At 37.7% G+C, this 23,371-nt stretch overlaps 1 protein-coding gene across 1 annotated transcript; it reads left to right on the forward strand.

The window, feature by feature from the left end:
• The first annotated feature begins 453 nt into the window (after positions 1-453).
• Positions 454-23,074, forward strand: fancd2 (FA complementation group D2). The gene is made up of 43 exons (XM_056253744.1): positions 454-567; positions 686-820; positions 933-1,000; positions 1,090-1,199; positions 1,335-1,392; positions 1,759-1,811; positions 1,902-1,980; positions 2,131-2,255; positions 2,451-2,538; positions 3,098-3,202; positions 3,335-3,435; positions 3,818-3,929; positions 4,023-4,058; positions 4,168-4,314; positions 4,407-4,541; positions 6,107-6,238; positions 6,639-6,746; positions 6,848-6,957; positions 7,051-7,105; positions 7,897-8,016; positions 8,135-8,208; positions 8,354-8,500; positions 9,566-9,666; positions 9,862-9,977; positions 10,306-10,414; positions 11,287-11,388; positions 11,475-11,572; positions 11,775-11,942; positions 12,029-12,145; positions 14,461-14,589; positions 14,681-14,799; positions 14,889-14,999; positions 15,088-15,221; positions 15,304-15,403; positions 15,754-15,876; positions 16,073-16,166; positions 19,800-19,871; positions 20,005-20,043; positions 20,127-20,201; positions 20,333-20,407; positions 20,558-20,704; positions 21,935-22,015; positions 22,885-23,074. The coding sequence occupies exons 1-43, from the start codon at positions 501-503 to the stop codon at positions 22,948-22,950; spliced, it is 4,341 nt and encodes a 1,446-aa protein (XP_056109719.1). The 5' UTR covers positions 454-500; the 3' UTR covers positions 22,951-23,074.
• Positions 23,075-23,371: the final 297 nt, after the last annotated feature.

A 23,371-nucleotide genomic window follows, 5' to 3' on the forward strand; every position in this document is an offset into this window, starting at 1 on the left:
ACACAAAACATACAGCAACGCCTCAATACAATTATCAATACAGAATTGAGAATTTTACCACGACCCCTAAATTGTACAAACCACTGGCGCGCTTTGCGAGTCGTGTGACATTAGCCTGGTTACGAAAACATACATTTTATGCAACAGTCTCAATTTATTAACATAACATCTAAACGACAAACGTTTAAGATCAGCATCGCGCGGGGATTAACCTTAAAGTAAACACTTCTGACGACACTTTGACTCAAATACGGTAATTTCGTCGAGTTCGTCGACTGTGTAATTTACGTTAGCTCTTGCCATTTCAGTCTGCCTTGAAATGATTGTTTACATTCTCCCGAGATAAGTTCTGGGATTGTTTCAACCAGGACTGTCATTATTAAACTGTCAGAGCGCTTCAGATTTAATCTAGCCCATGTGAAAAAGGTTATTTGTGTTACTCCTTACAGGTAAAACATCTGTTATTTTAACATTTCCATCTGACCCGATCTGAGTTAAAGATGATGCGTAAGAAGAAGCGCTCATCATCCATCCCGGTGGAAGAAGATTCCACACTTGACATTCCAAGTAAGTTCCCGATGACGTCACATCTCAAATAAAGCGGGAATAGATAAAATCCTTGTACGTTAGGTGTAATTAAAAAGATGTATTGCTGGACTGTATTGATGTGTCTTCATTTGTACAGAGTCAAAAAAGACCAAGAGCAGTGGGCGACCCACAAAGCCTTCAGTACAGGACTCCTACCCGGACTCAGTTTTTGTTCAGTTTCTGAAGGAATCAGGTGTCATTTTAACACCTGGCAGTATGGCTAATGAAATTGGTAAGATTGCAGATGAGTATGCATACAATAAAGGTGAACACACAAGAAAAACATACATGTTCATACAGATTTCATTGACATCTGTCACACAATCCTTTATTTATTATAACAGCTGTAGACCAAGTTATATTTCAAAAGAGACTCCAGCAGCATCTACGAAAGAGTCCCAGATTCCCCAATGTGAGAAACAGATCATCATTATATCACTTTTTTTCTTTTTACAGAAGTAGTTTACACGGTGTTTACATTGTTGAATGGCTGTTTTGTAGATAATTCAGGAGTTTATATCTGCGCTGGAAACGTACATTGAAGACCCAGAGAGATTGAGAAACTGTCTTTTGCCTTGTGTGCCATCATCCACTTCACAGCAGGATGCCACGTAATGCACTTCTTGTTTTTCCAACTTTTACATTTTAATGTAAAACATTACAAGATTTAATTCAAATGTTAAATGCAATTGTTTTTTTTTTTACTCTTATATACACTTATTTGCTCATTTTTCCTCTGATATCAGTTCTGGCTCCTATCAGGAAAGTCTGGTACGCTTGTTGCTTGGAATAGAGATGCTACAGGTAAACAAATCAGCACAATTTACCTCACAGCAAGAGAAAACTTAAGTCTATATATATATATATTTTTTCCTTTTCTTAAAATTTGACTCAGCACATCAGTCTGAATTGAAATTATTTTTATAATATAAAATAATTTGTTGATTATTGTTTTATATATGTATATATATAATCTTAAATGACTTGAAAGATCATGGAAATTAATTGGTAAAAAAAAAGAAGTCTTTTTACTTGATCTATTCTGTTGAATATTTATTAATATTGTATTTAGTGAAGTAATTGCTGCTGTAGTTGATTATTACATTTTATTTTGTTCTAAATATTTTGGTAGGAATATAAGTCATACATTTTTCATTTTCCTACATTTAGACCCTGGTCATAAACACTTTGTTTGAAAAGCTTCCAGAATTCATGTTTGAGGGGTAAATTTCCACTTTTTGTACACATTACTTCAATTACAGAAAAGTCCTGTATCATTCGCTTATCAGTGATTGTAATGTGTTCTGTTACAGAGTTAGTGAGGATGGCCTCAACGTTCCCCGTCTCATAATAAACCAGTTAAAGTGGCTGGACCGAATTGTAGACGGCAAGGTACACAGTCCTAGCCCAGTGATGAATATGTTCCTGTGAACGTCATAATTGCCAACAATTCCTTTGTAGCAGACATAAATGTTTGTCATCGGCAAATTGTGGCATTGCTGTGACAGAGGTCTGACTACCATAACTGCTGTGTGTGTGTAGGATTTGAGCAGTAAGCTGATGCAGATGGTGTCTGTGGCTCCAGTGGAGATCCAGCGGGACATTATTACCAGCCTGCCAGAAATCCTGGAGGATTCCCAGCATGGAGACATGGCCAAAGAGCTGAAGTACGTCAGCAGTGTCCCAATCCATGAGATGGGGTATATAAGTGTCTGTTAAAGTTGGTTCATGCTCAGTTGTGTTGTTTGGTTTAGTAATTATGGCTGTGATGGTAATGATGAGTGTGACTGTTATGTAGATGCTTATTATCATTGTGTATATTGTGTTTATGTGAGTCTGTGTTTGTGTCTACTTCCTTTTAGCGGTTTACTTCAGCAGAACACTCAGCTCACTGTGCCTATATTGGATGCTTTATCCAGCTTGAATCTGAGCTCTGCGTTATTGTCAGAGGTACTCTAAAACATGCAAATATGTTCCCTAAAATGCAGTGTCATTGCTTTAAATGAAATAAAATGCATTGATGATTATTTTGTTAGAGAAAGACAACACAAGCACACTTCTTACGCAAAATAGAAGTAATAAGGCTGCATTTATTTAAATCAATTAAAAAAAAGGAAATGTTACAATTTAAAATAACAATTTTCTGTTTTAATATATTTTAAAATGTAATTTATTCATGTGATGGCAAAGCTGAATTTTCAGCAGCCATTACTCCAGTCTTCATCTTCACATGATATCATTCTGATATATTATGCTTAATTATCAATTATCAATGTTGAAAACAGTTTCTGCTAAATATTTTTGTGGAAACCGTGATCGTTTTTTTTCAGGATTCTTTAATGAATAGATCATTCAAAATAATTTATTTGAAATAGTTTTTTTTTGTATCAATGTAAACTTCTTATCACTTTTTCAATTTAATGCATCCATGGAGAATAAACATATTCATTCATTTAGACTTTTAAACGGTAGTGTATACTATTCAAAATCCTCTTTCTCTCTCTATTAGGTGCGTGAGGCAGTAATGGGAACTCTCTCTGCTGTGCAGTTAGAGGATCTTCCTGTCGTAGTGAAGTTCGTCTTACACTCCATCTCCGCATCTGATGCTAATGAGGTCAAGGTCTCTAAACTGACCTTTTTTTTTCATTTCTGATCATGAACATTTCTTTTCTCTGGTTGACAATTAAATAATTTTTCTATTTCTGTAGAGCTGTAGTTTTGCTCATGTCCATGTCATGCTCCTCAGGTGGTGTGTGACCTGCGTAAAAAGCTGGAGTTGGAGCAGTGTGTTTTGCCAGCAGTTCTGCAGGCTTCCCAGAGTCGTTTGAAAAGCAAAAACGCGTCGAGGTGAGACATTTTCCCACTTACATTTATGCATTTAACAGACACTTTTATCCAAAGTATGACAACTATGTGACAACTAGATTAGGAGCAAGCTAGAGAAGAGGAAAAATGCAGAGAAGAATAGATTTTGTGTGTGTGTGTACATGCGTAAGTGCATTGGTTTGGGGTGAGGGGTGGTCAAGTGCTTGTTGTAGGTTAAACTCTTAAAATGCTTCTTAAAAGATGTGATGGTCTCAGCAGTTTGCTTTCTCTTGAATGAAAATTCTGTCATCATTTAACTCCCTTCCCAAACCCAAATGACTTGCTTTCTTCCATGGAAGACAAATAAGAATATCTCCAGTTCTGCTGGCAGTGTTCTGACTTGTTCTTGATTGGCACTTTTCAGGCCCTCCAGTGTCCCATCATGCAGCAGTGGTCAAGACAGTGTGGCTTTGATTCTGGAGGTCATAAAGTCAGCTATCCGCTTTCAGAAAACCATCTCAGAGGCTTGGCTAAAGGTGAGCTGAGAGCTCTATTCTGTCTTCAGACACTAGATGCTATATTTCCATCCAACTGAAGTTTTAAATACTGTTTATATTTTTGATTTTCAGGCCATAGAGAATGTTGATGAGTCAGAGGACCATAAGGTGTGATTGAAATTTGAAGTTAAAATGTTATGCGATTGCCATTAGATTGACACATTTCACACCTGAACATAGAAATATATGAATAAACCCTACTTGTTGTGTCTCTCAGGTGGTTGATCTGTTGGTGCTGCTCATCCTTCACTCCACTAATGCAAACCACAGTCGACGTGGGGCAGAGAGAGTGCTTAAGGTCAAAGTTCGCAAGGGTCTGATTCCGGAAAGCCTCTTGCAGAAGACCTTTAAGGGCCATGCTCAGGTCTGCTTTCATTCACACGATTATGACTGAAAGAATATGATCCCTGAAGTTTTGGCTCCTCGTATCAAGTATGGTGTAACTGTTTCATACAGGTGATGCGGGGTTATTTCCCATCCATTCTGGCTCTAGCTCAAGGACTCTTGCGTTCTTCAGACTGCTGTGTGGTGCCTTTTGGAGGTCACATGTACAAACAATCCTTCACTGCCTTTGACTCCTACTGTCGGCAGGTAAGCCTTATACACTGCAGGACACCAACATTCATTCATAGTAGGGCTGGTCCGAATACCATTTTTTGAGCTTCGAAGCTTCGGTAGTAATGAACGTCGAATATTCGAAGCTTCGGAATCTCTATATATCTGTCTGTCCATTTGCATTTTGATTATTTCGAGAACCGTTCATCCAAACGACTTCACAAGGAGTGCAGTGTCGTATTTGGTGCAATATAGATATAGACAGGCGAGATGCGACACGTTCAGAATTAATAAACTTTTAATAAACTACAGAACAGTGCAAGCAGGAAGGCGCGCGCCTCAGGCGAGCAGAGTTTATGTGCTCCGAGAACGGACACTGCTAGTGATATAAAACGCACACAGGTCTGTTAACTTAAGGAATATTTTTAATAAGGTAGTCTAATGTCTTTCTCACTAACAAATTACTGACCACGTAGCGTAGATTTAAATAAAGAAGCGGCGCGCCTCACGCAAGCAGGGCTTACATGCTCCGAGAATGGACACTGCACGCACTATATAAAACACTAACAGGTCTGTTAACTTAAGCAATATTTTTAATAAGTCTTCTAATATTTTTCTCACTAACAAATTACTGACAAAGTAGGGTAGATTTAAATAAAGAAACGGCGCGCCTCACGCGAGCAGGGCTTACATGCTCCGAGAACGGACACTGCACGCACTATATAAAACACTAACAGACAGGTCTGTTAACTTAAGCAATGTTTTTAATAAGTCTTCTAATATTTTTCTCACTAACAAATTACTGACAAAGTAGGCTAGATTTATATAAAGAAGCGGCGCGCCTCACGCGAGCAGGGCTTATATGTTCCGAGAATGGACACTGCATATAAAACACACACACATGAGGTCTTTTAACTTAAGCAATATTTTTTAAAAGGTATAGTCTTATAATATTCTCACTGACAAAGTCGGGTAGATTTAAATAAATAAAAACAAAATTTAAATAAATAAAAACGAAATTTAAATAAAGACAAACGAAAAATAAATGAACGAACTGTAATAGCCTAATAAAGAACACGGTAGCAATAACAATTTCAATAACAACATCACAAATTTCTATTAATATTTTGCAGTAGATTAATTTAGATTGATTATAACGGGTAAAAAGGACAATACATTTTGTTTCTATTATTCTATTTTCCACAATGTCAAAGCAACGCAGCTTAACCCAAAACATAAGCTCATGCACTATGCACTTCTGTCCACACAAACTCCGCTGTTCTGCGCTCTAGCCAGAGAATACTCCCGTTGCAGCAGGAACACTTTTAGTAGTCCAAGAAGAAGCAAATATATTTATTAGGTAGCTATAACGAAGTTATATGTTAAGGATTATATTTCACCAGATTTTATAGTGTAAAACATATTCAAGCGCGAATGAAAACCGTTTCGAGGGGGTTGCCAGGTGTGCAAAAAAAAACGAATATTCGAATGTCACATTTTCAAATCGAATACCAACCCACCGAACGAATATTCGAATATTTGGGTCCAGACCTATTCATAGATGTGCATTGATGTCCAGTACATGTGTGTTTGTTGTGTAGGAGGTGGTGGGCTCTCTGGTCACACACGCATGCAGTGGTGTTAGTGGCGAGGTGGATGTGGCTCTTGAGCTGCTCTGTGAGCTGGTATCTCAGAGACCTGCAGAGATGAGCCAGTTCACCGTTTTTGTGAAGGTATGATTGCCTGCCCACCAGTTTATGACCTTAATTTCTTTCTTTCGTCAGTTTACTACAGGATTACCACAGTTAGGCCATGGAAGTATTTGTCTTTTTCATGTATGAAGAAGTCATGAAAATGATTAAAATCTTTAAAGTCATGGAAATTTGATGGTGATTTTTACCAGTTTTCTAGCCTTTATATTTAAGTCTAAATATTTATTTACAAAATATTAACAGACTATTAAAAATATGAAATATTAAAACTTAATGTCTATTTTGGAAGCAAATTATTTTTTGTTATAGTAATTTATTACATTTATTTTATTCAAAATATTTTGGGGAAATCGTTTGGGTGTTTTCAAGTTGGTAATGATATTTAACCTATTTTTGGTGTGAATTGTGGGTATTCTGGCAGGGTATTCTGGACTACATGGACAACCTGACCTCACAGCAGATCAGACAACTCTTCCACCTGCTTAGTCGCCTGGCGTTCGGACAGGAGCAGCACGGGGGACACATCCAGGTGAGAAACACATTGCATCTTAAAAGTATGCCATGTTTTCAATTAAGAGATAATTGATCCAAAATGTCAATTCTGTCAAATATTTATGTGACCACCACCAGGATGACATGCATATCGTCATCCGTAAGCAGCTGTCTAGCACGGTGCCCAAGTACAAGCGCATTGGTATTATTGGGGCAGTCATGATGGTGGGCAGTATGGGGGCCTGCAGGTACACTCTTTACATTACAATGTTTCACTTATACACATCCTTTAGTAATAATCTTTGATCTCCACTCTTTTTCATCTTGTGATGTTTATGTAGAAATAAACCTGATGGCTCTCAAGGTGGTACACTGCCCAATGAGACGCACAGACAGGTGAGTGAGATGATCTGATGGTTTAACGGTGCAGTAAGCGATTTCTGAGAAGCGCTGTTGAAAGTGGATCAGACCAAGCACCACAAACACACTCATGATGGGGGAGGAGAGAGAGTGAGCAAGAGGGAGATTTGAAGAAAGACTAGAAAGAGAGATGGCTTGAGAGACATTACAAAAGACAAAAGCTCAGAGGAATATCACTGGGAAAAAAGGGTGTTCATGCATTTTGGGGGCGGATCAATGACGGAAGGGGTGTGTTTGTTTGGGTTGATTTCAAATATCAACAGTGTTTCTCAGAAATTGCTTACTGCACCTTTAAGTTTGTATTTACACTACCGTTCAAAAGTTTGGGGTAACTAAGATTTTACTTAATGTTTTTGAAAAAAAAGTATCGTATGTTCACCAAAGCTGCCATGTATTTGATCAGTAAAAACAGTAATGTTGTTAAATATGAAATATACTGTTTTCTATTTTTATATATTTAAAAATGTAATTTAATCCTGTTATGGCAAAGCTGTATTTTCAGCAGTCACGTGATCCTTCAGAAATCATTCTAATGTGCTGATTTGGTGCTTGAAACATTTCTTATTATCAATTTTAAAAACAATTATTCTGCTTAATATTGTTTTGGAACCGTGATACTAATATTTTTCAGGATTCTTTGATGAATAGAAAGTACAAAAGAACTAGCTGAAAAGAAATCCTTTGTAACATTATAAATGTCTTGCTTACATTTACTGTCAGTTGTTACTGACTCATGTACCACATAATGTTTTGAGTGTTGTGTGTAGGTGATGGCTCTGTTGGAGCTGGTGCGCTCGTGCAGTGAGAGTTCCCCTGAAGCTGCTGCTCTCTGTTTTGATGAGCTAGCCAACTTGCTACAAACCTGCAAACTGGACCCTCTAGTGTTGGTGTGTGTTGGTTATATACTTCAATTAAGTAATACAATACATATGCATCTCTACATAACAAAAAGGTCTTTATAGTACATTATTACATTAAGCTCTCTGTGTTGGCTGTCACCCTCAGGCATGGATCGGGAAGAGTGTGTTAGAGGATTTTCAGGAAGACTTTATTGTAGACCTTGGACCAGATATATCAGGGTGAGTGACACATTTAGGGCTGATAAAGACACCTCTATTTTTTTATTGTTGTATGATCAAATGAAAGTAATCGGCTGTTTTATTTATTTTTGATTGAATAAATCATTTTCTTATGACCCTTTGTGTGTGTGTGCTTGTCTCTCAGCCCGTTCGTGTTTCCTGCCTCTGTGATGTATAATTTGGACGAGGATGAGAGTCAGGGAGGAATCGCCATCAATCTACTGCCTCTTATGACTCAAGAGCAGCAGCACAAAACAGACACAACCCAACCAGCTGGAGTCAAGAGAGAGAGGTCACTACTGAAAACTGTATGCGGAATTAAGTGGAACAGATTAACGCTTCTGTTACTGTAGGCTGTAAAAGGGTAAAATGATTAAAAAGCTAAATGATTAAATCACGTAAATCATAAAAATGATCAAAAAGCTGATAATTAAAAATCATAAAAAAATGTTAAAGATATTACATAAATAGGTAACACTTTATTTTAAGGTGCTTGTAATAAGCAGTAATTAACAGTTAATAAGACACTTATAAGACCTTATAAGATGCATATAAGATGCATATAAGCATTAACTAATGATAATAAATAAATTAAATTAAATAATAAATTTCTCAAGTATCAATACATTGCACTTTTAGAACAGCCGAACAAACATAAATGGTAACACAAACTCCCAGGCCCTTAAAAATTGACCTTCCCAAGAGGGAGTAGTTTCCCTGATCTCTTCAGGGCCTGGACCTTTAATTAACCCTTATATGAAGTAGTTAATGCTTATATGCATCTTATATGCATCTTATAAGGTCTTATAAGTGTCTTATTAACTGTTAATTACTGCTTATTACAAGCACCTTAAAATAAAGTGTTACCCATAAAGATATATTTTTTAATTTAAAGTTAAAAACAACACAAATGAAACACAAAAAAACCTATTTTAACCAATATTTATATTTTATGCGACCTTTAATCAGCATCAGAGAACTGTGATAATGCTAATGTGTTGTTAAATTAATTAAATAGTACAACTCCTATAGGGTACTTCAAGTAAAAAGGTTTTCAGCTGAAAAGAAGTTCCTCTTGATATAGATAATAGTGCTTGATCAGTACGAGTTTTTAGTAGCCAGTGCTGATATCTACATTTTAATGCATATTCAAATTTTTGCATGCATTATGAATTGGACAGTTGAAGCAATTACAAGAAGTGGTAGGAGAGAGGGGAACGGCATCAGGAACCAACCATGAGCTGGGACTCGCTCTTGTGTCACCCGAAGCTCTGTTTGCGCTACATGTCGGAGCGCTGCCCACAATGCTTTGGCTCCAACACAATTTTACAATTTAAATGCCTCTCTCTCATTCTAGGCGCGTGTCTCCTCTGTGTCTGTCCCCATTTTTCCGCCTGCTGAGGTTGTGTGAAGAGGTGCAGCACCAGGGGGATCTGGAGGAGATCGATGCTCTGCTAGGTCAGTGATAACATTTTCATCATTCTGTTCTTGATTGTGGTTTGTCATGATCACTGCACAGAAGGAATTTATCAGACGCTTTTCTCTTTTCGTCATGATGATGATTATTTATGTTAACTTCTCTTCTATTAAGAGATGTCAGAGATATTAAATTTGATTCAGCCGGTCATCTAAGGGAGTTCTGTACTGTTGTAGGCTGTCCTCTGATCCTGACTGATATGGAGGTGGTGGAGAAGGTGGAGAGTCTGTCTAAGGCTGAGAGAGAGTTCCTCTGTTCTCTGCTCTTTCACACCATCAACTGGCTCAGGGAGGTTAGTACACCTCTTCAGTTCAACATAGTACTGAATTAATTGACTGAATGATTTACTTCGGTGTAGTTCTCAAACTAGTGTAAGTAACGTCAAAAATCAATGGATGTCTTGAGTCTAAATATCTTAAATTTGGTTTGTTCATCACACAAACTGTCAGAAGACTGGGAATATAGTGCATACATCGTATGGACTACTTTTGTTGATTTTATGGCAACCATTGACTTTGAATATTCTGGAACTACAATTTGGAACTACTGTAAAAAAAATTATGTTATATATTACTGAATGAATTCTAACATGTATATTATGCATGTGTTTATGAGCGTAGGTGGTGAATGCGTTTTGCAGGCAGAACGATCCTGAGATGAAAATGAAGGTTGTAACTCGTATTCATAATATCACTTTCCTTCAGAGTTTACTGCAGACGTGCTTAGCAGGTACCAGAGAGACACATAATCTCTTTTTTACTTTAAGTCACTATCTTAGATATACTGTAGTCTGTCAGTACCTTGATAAAGTAAATATAAATGAACAAATCTTCATATTTCACTTTCAATTTACCTTGTGCGTTTCTCAGTATGTCTTATTATGCCAGGTTCAGACTACACAATACCAGCCCGATTTTGGCACAATCCATTTGACGTGGGGTGTCGTGGTGATTCGTAAACAATAATAAGTTATATTATAACAATATGTTGCATCTGTGATGCTTCACGAATTCCCGACAGAAAGACTAGCATGTTTAAATTTTTTTTACGGTCATTCACGGCGGGTTTCATTCACATCTGTTAAGGTTGACCAATAGGAGCACAGAAGCGAATTATGCTATGGAGGAAAGGTTCGTATTACCTCAAGTTCTTTTTGGAGGATTGACAGCACATACTGTGCTCTTCATGCAATTGGGGAACTGTCAGGTTTTCTTTCTTTTTTGGGGCTTTTCTGACATCAAGACAGCCAGTACAAAACACGCCACTTCGGTAGCCATTGTTTGTTTACGCTCTTGTTTCTGAAAGTCAGTCGCTAGTTTCACCTTCTCTGTGACATCGCCAAGTTATGATTGGTCAGGAAGCAACTTGTAGTCTGAAATGTTTCTTGTCCACAACACAAGTATTTAGGAGTCAAAACTGTGACTGTCATAACAGACAAAAATATTGTGTAGTCTAAACCCGGCATTATGGTAAAAAATAAATATATCTATATTATACTATAATATAATGTTTTTTACTATATATATATCTTCTAAATAATTTATTTATTTACTATATTTTCTCTGTAAATGTTAACATTGTTTTATTGTATATCGTGTTAGCTACACCAGGCTACACTCCTCCTCAGGCTAACTTTGATGGAGAGACTCCTGAGGGGATGATACCTGCTTCTTTAATCGCTCCGCCGAAGAAAGGAAAGAAAGGCAAGGCTGCTGGAGAAATCACCAAACTTTACTTTTTGTACGTTTTGTTTATTGGGGTCAGGACTTCACTGTTTGTGTGTGTTTAGAGTCATCTGGGCGGAAGAGGAAGGCCTCAGCGAGTAAGAACTCCTCAGGCGACAAGTCACAGCTGGAGGGGGCCGCAGAGGCAGAAGAGTCCCAGCAGGTAAAGACCAGATACTTTCTGTCCCTTGGTTTATAGACATTGGCATGAACATCTGGTAAAGTAGACCATGAAACCATCATGTTTGAGATGGAAATAGAGAATATGTTACTCTTTCGTTTCATTTTAATCCATTATATTGAGATTTTACTATGGTGTCACCTGAATTTTACATACCAAACCTGTTAATTTTTTGATATGGCAGGACCATCCAGAGAAAGAGAGCGAGAAGGAGAAAGAAAAGGATGCCAAATCAGGGGTCAGTCTGTCTTCGTACTGGCCATTCTTCCGAGAGTTGGATGTTGAAGCTCTGAGTGTGCTGCAGTGTGGCCTTCTGTCCCGGACACTACTGGACACTGAGCTACATAGTAAGGTAAAACAAGTCTGTTTGCTGGGTGATTCTCAGTACAAGTACATACTTTAATTATAGACTAAAAAATATCGTTGCTTTATGTGTAGTTAAAGGAGGAAGTGCAGTTGGGCCCTGCTGAGTTGCTTTTCCTGCTGGAGGACATGTGGCGTAAACTGGACTTCAGTTTGGCTTCTGCTCCAGCTAAAAAGGCTCCATTTCTCAAAGTATGAACACAGACATCAACTTGAAAGCAATTTAACTTGATTTACATAATAGAACATGTTCATGCACAACTTTGAAACAACATTCTAATCAACCTATCAGTCTCAGATATTGTCTTAATAATAATAAAAAACACTAAAAACTAAAATCAGCTATTTTAAATAACACTGTTAAATGTAATCTTTAGCAAATCTCAAAATATTTTTTTTTATATTGTACATTATAATGATACCAAAATTTACTTTTGGGATCATTAGAATGCAATTAAAAATTTATTTAATAACACTGTTAAATGTAGTCTTTAAAGGGGTCATATAATGCCATTTTTGTAAAAGCTAGTATGATTCTTTAGGGTCTAAATTAAAAGTTTGTAATATACTTTAATTAAAAATTATCATTAGTATTCTAAGAAAACACTTATTTTACTTGGTCAAAAACAGCTCTGTTTTCAGCACGCCGTTTCAGTGCATATGACTTTAAATGATAATGAGCTTTGCTCACCCCGCCTCTCTGTTCTGTGTGTACACGTTTGTAACACAATAACACAATAACCATAACGCGTTGTTCAGTATAAACGTGGGATTATGAATTATATTGAGAACATCATACATAGAAAACATGCCGTAATGTACCCTAAGTGTAAACCTTAGACGCATTCATTGTGAAGCGTGCAGCTAGCGATTTGCAAAGATTAATATAAATATTAATATAAAGTTTAATAAAACGTTACACTCACTTCAGTTCTTCTAGAGGTTCAGCAGGAACACGAATAGCTGGTACCGATCCTTTTTTCATGAGCAGCTTCTTAGCAAAACCAGCTTTATACTGACCCTCCTCGTTTATAAAGCAGTCTGGTGAGAAATGATTCGCGCAAATATGAAAGCATTGACATTGCTCGTGGGGAATATTCCCTTCGAAAACAAACTCAGCCACTGCGTCTTAAGCGGTTCGGATTTAGGAACATTAAAATGACTGCTGTGTTCGTTATTACACCCAAGAACAGAACACCACAATCGCTTAGACGCCATTCTGCTCATAGACAGCTCCAGCATATCAACAATGACCGCGCCGGTCCGCGCAGACTATGATTGACAGCTCGCTCACGAGCGAGGGCGGGTCTGTGTTGAAACGATGCTGTCAATCAACAATCGTGGGAGGGGCTTCCGAGCGTGTGACGTCACAAAATCGAACGGCTCAATTTGAGGCAGGGGAAAACATATAAGGAGATTAAAACAAAAACACTGGATGGATTTTTATCATTTTATGATGGTTGTGTACAGGCACTGCCAACACACATTTCAGTACAATCAACTTGTAAAAGTGCATGTACCATTATATGACCCCTTTAACAAATCTTAAAATATTTATTTTTCATACTGTACATTATAATGATGGCATTTATTACGCACAGAATAAAAAAGATTATTTAGAGATCTGCTAAACGTGACATTTAACAGTATTATTTAAACTGATTGATTTGAATTAATTAATTAATATTGCGCTTTTCTCGGCACTCAAAGCGCTTTACATAGAAGGGGGAATCTCCTCAACCACCACCAATGTGCAGCATCCACCTGGATGATGCGACGGCAGCCATATTGAGCCAGAACGCCCACCACACACCAGCTTACTGGTGGAGAGGAGACATAGTGATGAAGCCAATTGGTATATATATATATATATATATATATGGGAATGATTAGGAGGCCATGATGGACAGAGGCCACTGGGCAAATTTGGCCAGGATGCCGGGGTTACACCCCTACTTTTTCGAAAGACATCCTGGGATTTTTTGTGACCACAGAGAGTCAGGGCCTCGGTTTAACATCTCATCCAAAGGACGGTGCTCTTTGACAGTATAGTGTCCCCATTACAATGCTGGGGGGTTAGCACCCACACAGACCACAGGGTGAGCGCCCCCTGCTGGCCTCACTAACACCTCTTCCAGCAGCAACCTGGTTTTCTCAGAAGGTCTCCCATCCAGGTACTAACCAGGCTCAGCCCTGCTTAGCTTCAGTGGGCAACCAGTCTTGGGCTACAGGGTGATATGGCTGCTGGCTGATTTGAGTTTTTTTGTGTTGTTAAATAAAATTATTAGTGTTTTTAAAGATTAACTTTAATGAGCATTTAAAGTAATCTAAATGTAAAACAGGGAAATGAGCAATATAAAAATACACAATTGAATATAAAACAGAACAATTAAATATTCAATATTGACTAATACTGATAAATTAAAAAACATCTCCAATATTGGCTGATAATCTATATGGTAATGAAATATTGTGCCTCCCAAATATTTTCTTTGGTGTCTCTTTAGAGTAAGACAGACAGAGCTATGGGCTTTGCTCACTTGCAACAGAAAAATGCCAAAGAAATCGCCACCTGCTGCATTGATCTGCTGCCCACACTCTGCACACACCTGGAGAACTGCCACAATCATTTTCAGGTATACACACGTTTCCATTCACAGCCTTGTAAACATGTTCCTTATGTAAGAATTAGTTTTTTACTCTGTTTGAACGTGTTTGTCCACACAGACTATTCTCTCTGAGCATCAGGGTGTTGTTGATGCTCCTGGTGTGGACGTGAAGGAACAGCAGCTCATGTGTTCAGCCTATCAGCAGCTACTGCAAGTGCTACACACCACGTTCAGCTGGTGAGCCCAGACCTGTTAGCTGTTAGTTGAATTTGCTGACAACTACAAACCTTTCTGACCATCTTCAATCACCTGCTGTTCATATTCAGGGCCGGCTTTTCTGGTCTGGAGCATCGTGCTCTGCTGAAGAGTGCTCTGGGGGTCCTGGCCAGCCGGCTAAAAGAAGAAGAGACAGATTTGACTTTAGATCAGCTCAGCAGGTGGGAACGTCAGTGCACGCACTTCCTGTTTGCTGTTAGTGGAGGATATGCAATGTAACCATCTGTACGTGGTGTTTTATATGCTCAGGCATGCTTTTGAGTACCTGCAGAACTTCCGAAGCACAGTTCCCAGCCTGAACACAGCCCTATGTCTGACCCAGCTGCTCATTGTGCTGTCCCAGTACGGAGGATCAAACCACAGGAACTACAGAGAACAGATCAGTATGTTTCTGGTTTTATATGCTGTATAATAGTGGTTACTCTCTGTAATGCATTCATTTTGAATGATACATTTTCCCCCCAGCATCCCTGTCAAGGCATTTTCTCTGTCAGGAGTGGGTTACAGCGAGTGGAGAGAAAGAGCGAGGGAACAAATACAACGAGGCTCTTCAAACTCTCCTCAGGTACATTGTGAATTACACACAAGTTCCCAATCAGTTCCAAAAGCCATTGAAGAAATTAGAGTATTAAGACACATGGATATTAGACTGTAATAGGTAGGGGAGACAGAAGGAGTTAGTAAAATTATTTACATGCTTCATGAGTCATTTATCCTCCCCTCATTTAAGAAATAGTCTAATTCCTGCATTATACAAGAAGACAAAATTAATTGCATAAAATATTCATGTAATCTTACAAATGTAATGTAATTATTATAAGAAGATATTCTTTTACTAATTGAAATGTCAAATATTAATAACATTTATAAAATATTTCTGAGCATGTTTCTATAATTGTTTTCCCCCCTCTCTAGTATTTATCTGGAGCACACTGATGATGTTTTGAAGGCAGTGGAGGAAATAGCAGGTGAGGGGGTTCCAGAGCTGATGAATGCCGCTAAAGATGCTAACTCACGCAGTTGGCCAACACTCAACAGGTACGGCAGCTTCAAAAACAAAATTAGCTGTGTAATTGTGAGGGATGAATACAAATAAATATATGAAAAAAATAAATATATGAAGGATTGATTCAAATATTGCATATGGCCACTTTATGAAATACCAGATTATGATTGGTCTAACATTGAGACGTGTAATTAATGCAAATCAATGCTTTGTTTGGTGACGCTGCAGGCTGACGTTCCTGGTGTACTACAAGAGTATGATGGCAGAGCTAGAGAGAGCTGTGCGCAAGATTCCTCCCAGCAAACAGACAGATAATCAAGAGGTGTGTGTTTGTTGTGTGGGTGTAGATATTATTTTTATATATATGCATATACAGGTCCTTCTCAAAAAATTAGCATATTGTGATAAAGTTCATTATTTTCCATAATGTAATGATAAAAATTAAACTTTCATATATTTTAGATTCATTGCACACCAACTGAAATATTTCAGGTCTTTTATTGTTTTAATACTGATGATTTTGGCATACAGCTCATGAAAACCCAAAATTTCTGTCTAAAAAAAATTAGCATATTTCATCCCACCAATAAAAGAAGTGTTTTTAATACAAAAAAAAAGTCAACCTTCAAATAATTATGTTCAGTTATGCACTCAATAGTCAATACTTGGTCGGGAATCCTTTTGCAGAAATGACTGCTTCAATGCGGCGTGGCATGGAGGCAATCAGCCTGTGGCACTGCTGAGGTGTTATGGAGGCCCTGGATGCTTCGATAGCGGCCTTAAGCTCATCCAGAGTGTTGGGTCTTGCGTCTCTCAACTTTCTCTTCACAATATCCCACAGATTCTCTATGGGGTTCAGGTCAGGAGAGCTGGCAGGCCAATTGAGCACAGTAATACCATGGTCAGTAAACCATTTACCAGTGGTTTTGGCACTGTGAGCAGGTGCCAGGTCGTGCTGAAAAATGAAATCTTCATCTCCATTAAGCTTTTCAGCAGATGGAAGCATGAAGTGCTCCAAAATCTCCTGATAGCTAGCTGCATTGACCCTGCCCTTGATAAAACACAGTGCAACAACACCAGCAGCTGACATGGCACCCCAGACCATCACTGCCTGTGGGTACTTGACACTGGACTTCAGGCATTTTGGCATTTCCTTCTCCCTAGTCTTCCTCCAGACTCTGGCACCTTGATTTCCGAATGACATGCAAAACTGAGCAACAGTCCAGTGCTGCTTCTCTGTACCCCAGGTCAGACGCTTCTTCCGCTGTTTCTGGTTCAAAAGTGGCTTGACCTGGGGAATGCGGCACCTGTAGCCCATTTCCTGCACACGCCTGTGCACGGTGGCTCTGGATGTTTCTACTCCAGACTCAGTCCACTGCTTCCGCAGGTCCCCCAAGGTCTGGAATCGGTCCTTCTCCACAATCTTCCTCAGGGTCCGGTCACCTCTTCTCGTTGTGCAGCGTTTTTTGCCACACTTTTTCCTTCCCACAGACTTCCCACTGAGGTGCCTTGATACAGCACTCTGGGAACAGCCTATTTGTTCAGAAATTTCTTTCTGTCTTACCCTCTTGCTTGAGGGTGTCAATGATGGCCTTCTGGACAGCAGTCAGGTCGGCAGTCTTACCCATGATTGCGGTTTTGAGTAATGAAACAGGCTAGGAGTTTTTAAAAGCCTCAGGAATCTTTTGCAGGTGTTTAGAGTTAATTAGTTGATTCAGATGATTAGGTTAATAGCTCGTTTAGAGACCCTTTTCATGATATGCTAATTTTTTGAGACAGGAATTTTGGGTTTTCATGAGCTGTATGCCAAAATCATCAGTATTAAAACAATAAAAGACCTGAAATATTTCAGTTGGTGTGCAATGAATCTAAAATATATGAAAGTTTAATTTTTATCATTACATTATGGAAAATAATTAACTTTATCACAATATGCAAATTTTTTGAGAAGGACCTATATATATATATATATATTTTTTTTTTATCCTTTACCTACCGGTTGCAAGGGCTTGGTTTTGGTTTGAACATTGGTTCAACATTGGATGAAGTGTGAACCGTTTAATACTTGTTTGTTTGTTTGTTTGTTTATTTTTGCAAAATGATCTTTTGTGGTATCATCCACGCATGCAAAGTTGGTTGATAACATAACTGCAATAAAGTATAGCCTAGTTAACAATCACTTGTTTACAAAGTTTCATGGGAAGTCGATCTTAATTTTAGAAAATATCTCAACCAGGGGTGTATCTGGTGCTCAGAAAGAAAACTATGTGTGCTTCAGAAGGGGAACAAAATGATATTTTTGATATTTTACAATTTTCTTATAGGCCTAATAAAAAATAAATGTTCCTGTCATCTCATGGAATATCTGAAGGCCAGGTTTATCCTAATGTCTGTCATTATTAGCAGAACACATTTTTACACATAGGGAAAACCAGTTGTTTAGTTAATAATTCAAGAAGGTCCATACTTTAAAGCTCTTGATTCTAACTTGTACTTGGCCTTATGAAAAAGTAACATAGTTATTGTAATTGTTTATCTATAGCATTTGTTAAGAAAAATAGCAACACATTTAGAAACTATAGCTACAACATGCCACTGTTGTAATATAAATCTTTAGTGACAAATCTATTACCTTAAAGGGTTAGTTGAAAATTTTTCATTTTAAATTTTTCCAAAATTTTTAATTCTGTCATTAATTTCTCCCCCTCATGTCGTTCCAAACCCGTAAGACCTTCGTTCATGTTCGGAACACAAATTAAGATATTTCTGATGAAATCGGAGAGCTTTCTGACTCCTCCAATAGACTGCAACATAAATGCAACTTTCAAGGCCCAGAAAGGTAGTAAAGATATCGTTGAAATAGTCCATGTGACTACAGTAGTTCAACCTTCATTTTATGAAGTGACGAGAATACTTTTTGTGCGCAAAAAAACAAAACAAAAATAACGACTTTATTCAACAATTTCTTCTCTTCCGTGTCAGTCTCAGACGCTGTTCACGTTGTAAACACAGTGCAGCGCTTCCAGGTTCTACATCAGAACGCAGGCTCAGTATTGGCCGGCTCCTGCGTCAGCATCACACACATGTCGTGTTGCTCACTCGAACGGCGTCAGACTGACACGGAAGAGAAGAAAAGTTTCGGTGTGGACGGTCTGAGTACCGGCAACATGTGAGTAGTGCCGGTACTCAAGAAAAAAGGGTAAAATTCAGCTGTTTGCTAATGTAAAAGGTCTGCAAAGTTTCAAAGATCAAAGTGCACGACAAATGGAGTTTTCTCCCAAAATAAAGAACCAATTCTGTCAGTCAGTAATTCCAGTCTTACTTCCTGTTTGTAACAATTTGCATAATGCCAGCCTATGGTCTTCATTGGCTGCCCGCGAACAACGTCTACTTTGACTCGCTCTTAAACACTGTAGTTGTAGCTGAGGCCTGGAAGTTTGGTTCGTGTTGTCGAAATGTCAAAACATTCTGTTTTCTGCTCTGAGAAGCAAATCCACTTTGCATGCTCTTCCAAAGGACGGGGACCCATGCACGAATTGATACATTAAAACCAACGCCATCGTTACTGTTCGTATCACTCTGTATACAAGTGCTGAGGAAGCCTCCGGAGCTGAAATTCTGTTATGGTAATGAACGTTTCGTTTCCAACACAATGCTGTAAGCAGTAGACCAATCACAACAGACTGGACCATCTGACCATTCAGAGTAGAGTAGGCTCTCAGAAAGGACCGAATCTTTGATCGAACTGTTTCAGACACTGATAAAAGCGGCGATGCTGCAATGTATATTATGAGAAAAACTTTGATGCATGGAAACCTATTGTAGGAGACCTCCAAAACAAAAATAGGAAACTTTAAAATAGCATAATAGGGGTATTCTAATTATAATTTTTTTAGATAACGTGTAGAGCAAGTGTGTGGTGTCTTTCTCAAGCTAATGCCCTAAATATATTCAGGTGCAGAGCGAGAAGCTTTTAACATGGAATCTGGCTGTGCGTGACTTCCACATCCTCATAAACCTGGTCAAGGTACAGAGACTTTCACATCTTTCTTGTGCTCACAGTGTGCACCCTTCCCATTAATGGATCTGTGAAAGCCTCTGCTACACAGCTGTGTGATGGTAATTTATAGGATGTTCTTCTTTCTTTTTTTTTGCAACAGATCTTTGACAGCAGACCTGTACTCACTGTGTGTTTAAAGGTGAGAAATATTTGCACACACAAAGATTATGTTTACGACGATAATGTCATTCATCACCGCATTGTTTTCACTTTGTCTTTCAGTACGGTCGTCTTTTTCTGGAGTCATTCCTTAAGCTTGGAATGCCTCTGCTTGACTACAGTTTTAAAAAACACAAGGTATTTCTGTCTCATTCATTTAAACTTATGCATAATGTTGCATCTTGCTCAGAATCAACAGCTTTCAAACACAAAAATAATCAGTTTAATAAAGTGAGATTTTGAATCATTGCCCTGATGGATCTTCTCAGGAGGATGTTCAGAGTCTACTGAAGACCTTCCAGCTCAGTACTAGACAACTCCACCACATGTGTGGCTACTCAAAGGTGAACAGCTGCATCTTCTGTGCATGGTGGTCAGTGGAGCTAGACTAGGATTAAAGCAATGAAAACAAAAAAAATCTTATAATACATTTTATTTGAAGGTGTTAAAGCATATGGCATCTGTAATTATAATCACTGCTTTACTGTTTTCAGATTAGGCAAGATACGGGTCTGACCAATCACGTTCCAGCATTGAAAAAATGTCTGGAGCAGTTTGTGTATCGCGTGAAAGCCATGCTCACTCTTAACCACTGCCAGGAAGCCTTCTGGCTAGGAAACCTGAAGAACAGAGACTTAAAGGTGAGATTTTAAACTCCGGTGAAAATAGAAAAGGCACATCAGGGCTTAAAGTCACCATAAATCAAAATGGACAATTCTTTTTTTTTTTATGGAATATTGCAGTATTTATTATAAATAATTTATTCCTGCAAATCTTTTTTTTTTTTTATTATTCATGTGCCCTCGTAATCTTTAATCAAAATAACTTCTCCTCCCTCTTGGAATAACGTCTCTTCTCTGATGATGTTTACTGGCACGAGAACAACCTGTCACTCACATGAGATCGCAGCAATCAATTCCCATTGGACAAAATCAAGTCCCGCCCTACATTTTTTTTTCTTGTTTGAGAAGCCTCACAATACGGAGGAAAAATTTATCAACATCCTTGTGATTTTGACTTTTAACTATAAGGATTTTTTTCTACACTAGTTTTTACTTACCCTGTTGACATAAGGGCTTTTTACACCGTTCTTAACCCTGGGTTATCATTGTTCTAAACCCTGCTTTTAACCCCGGGTTTCACACTTGTAATTTAGATGCGGGGTTAGCACCTCTTTTTAGCGGAAAAGATGTGGTATTAGAAAGTTACAGCTAGATGCTTAGCAACCGACAGCCAATAGCATGCCTCGTATTCACATGCTTTGGACAGTTTCGGGAACACAGCGCATTGTATATATAGGCCTACAGTTATTTCAGAGTTTGAATAGACAACGCGTCAATTGGAGTAGAGAGACCATTTCATTTTTACCTTTATAGTCCGAAAAAGTGCATTCATAAAAAAAACAACTTGATAGTACAGTCAGCAATGTGTAAAATGTAAAACGCACTGCTATTGCCTTTATGTAAACAGGCTCAGAAACTATGTGTGTCGTTCATCCAATCAGTAACACTGACCCAGGATTAATAGAGTGCTGCAGGTATGACCTTACAAACCCGGAAGTCTAAGTCGCCGCTTGATCCTTCGAGGTTTTCCCATGGGGTTTTTCGATTTATGGTTAAAATAAAGCCTTTAAGCCCATATTTTCAAATGAAGTGTTAGAAAAAAATCTATTATTAATAAACATTCTGATTTATTTACAAGATACATTTCAAGCTTATATTAAAAAATGTACATTATATTACCGTTAATGTTTATAATTTGCGTAATAGCTTTAAATTATAAAGCTATAATGTAAGTCCATGCTGGGCACAGTGTACCATCTATAGATAATACAGAGATTCAAACCATTTTTTTTTTTTTTTTTTTTGCAGGGTGAAGAGATTCTCTCACAAAGGTCACAGGCAGCTGATGAAGAGGAGGAAGAGTCCTCTCAGTTGCAGAGTGAAGTGGAGGTATAATGACTGGCTGACTTGCATTATCCTCTATAATGCATGGAAATGTAGTCTAATCACCTGTACTCCTTGATAATAAACCATTTATTCTGACAGTATATGCTGCATCCTAATTTAAACATTTTCAAAAGTTTTTTTTTTTTATAAAAGCATTTTTTAAAGAAAAATACAGGAAAAACTGTAATATTGTGAAATATTACAATTTAAATTGACAATTTCCTGTGATGGCAAAGCTCAATTTTCGGCATCATTACTCCAGTCTTCAGTGTCACATGATCTTTCTGAAATCATTCCGATATTCTAATTTGGTGTTCAACAAACATTTCTTTTTATTATCAATGTTGTTGATAATACCTCTGTTGCACAAGGGGTTTTGGGTAATATTAACTGAAAAAGCATGCAAAGAGGATGGACACTTCAAAAATACTCCAGAAATAGTGTGTCATCTGAGCATCTTACTTTTGTCATTATAACATATTGACAATATTATAACATATTATGATTTATTATTACTATGCATGTTACTGTGGCCTCACAGAGCAAATCGTGTTCAAATAAATAGAGATATGACAGATGAGTTCAATTAATTTGGATAAATAGTTGTTATTTCTTTATAATTAAACTCATTTGTCATACCACAATAACATAGTCATCACCTGCCCAGCCGCAGTATTGTGTTATCATGTGTTGTCATATAATTTACAAAAGCAAATATACAGTACAGCATGTCGCCTGGAGGTCTATAATTGCCTTTTAATAGCCTGTAATTTTGCGTCGCTTGATTCGGGAATTTCCTCTTGAGATCTTTTATGAGACATTTTGTGATGTCTTTCATTTCTTGATGCTTAATTCAATCTGTTTTGACACAGGAGAGTGACTCTGAGGAGAGGAACAATGGACAGGAAGAAGTGGAGGAATCAGATGAATCAGACTGAAATAAACAAGAATTGCTGCACATGATCAGTACAACAGTACACTATAGTTGCTTTATTATTCCTTCAAATTATTTTGGGGATTAATTATCTCTTATATTAAATGTAAAAGATAAATAAAAAGTACTTTGATATGATTAAAGATTTTGATTAAGCTGTTGTGTAATGTTCACTTAACACTAATCAAGTGGTTTTCTTGAGCAGCTCTCTAAGTGTGTTTGCATGGTTTAAGATGCTAATTTGTTTCTTTTTTATATTTCAAATATTAATAATAAATTAATGTCAATTACCTTAATTTTGACCTTAACAGTGTTTTTGTGTTTTATGTATGTTCTTATCCAACATGAAGATATTTGAATGTATGAGAGAAATATGGACAATTCCATTTAATACAATTTCAATAAACACCCTTAATAATAAACCT

This window comes from Rhinichthys klamathensis, unplaced genomic scaffold, assembly GCF_029890125.1.
Source record: "Rhinichthys klamathensis goyatoka isolate OS25496 unplaced genomic scaffold, OSU_Roscu_1.1 h1tg000109l_1, whole genome shotgun sequence".
Classification (NCBI taxonomy): Eukaryota; Metazoa; Chordata; class Actinopteri; order Cypriniformes; family Leuciscidae; genus Rhinichthys; species Rhinichthys klamathensis.

Excerpts from the sequence above, each read along its gene's own strand:
- fancd2 (XM_056253744.1), top strand. The coding sequence starts at position 501 with ATGATGCGTAAGAAGAAGCGCTCATCATCCATCCCGGTGGAAGAAGAT. Across the intron at positions 11,389-11,474 it reads GCCGAAGAAAGGAAAGAAAG|AGTCATCTGGGCGGAAGAGG; the intron begins GCAAGGCTGCTG and ends GTGTGTGTTTAG. Across the intron at positions 11,573-11,774 it reads AGGCAGAAGAGTCCCAGCAG|GACCATCCAGAGAAAGAGAG; the intron begins GTAAAGACCAGA and ends TTGATATGGCAG.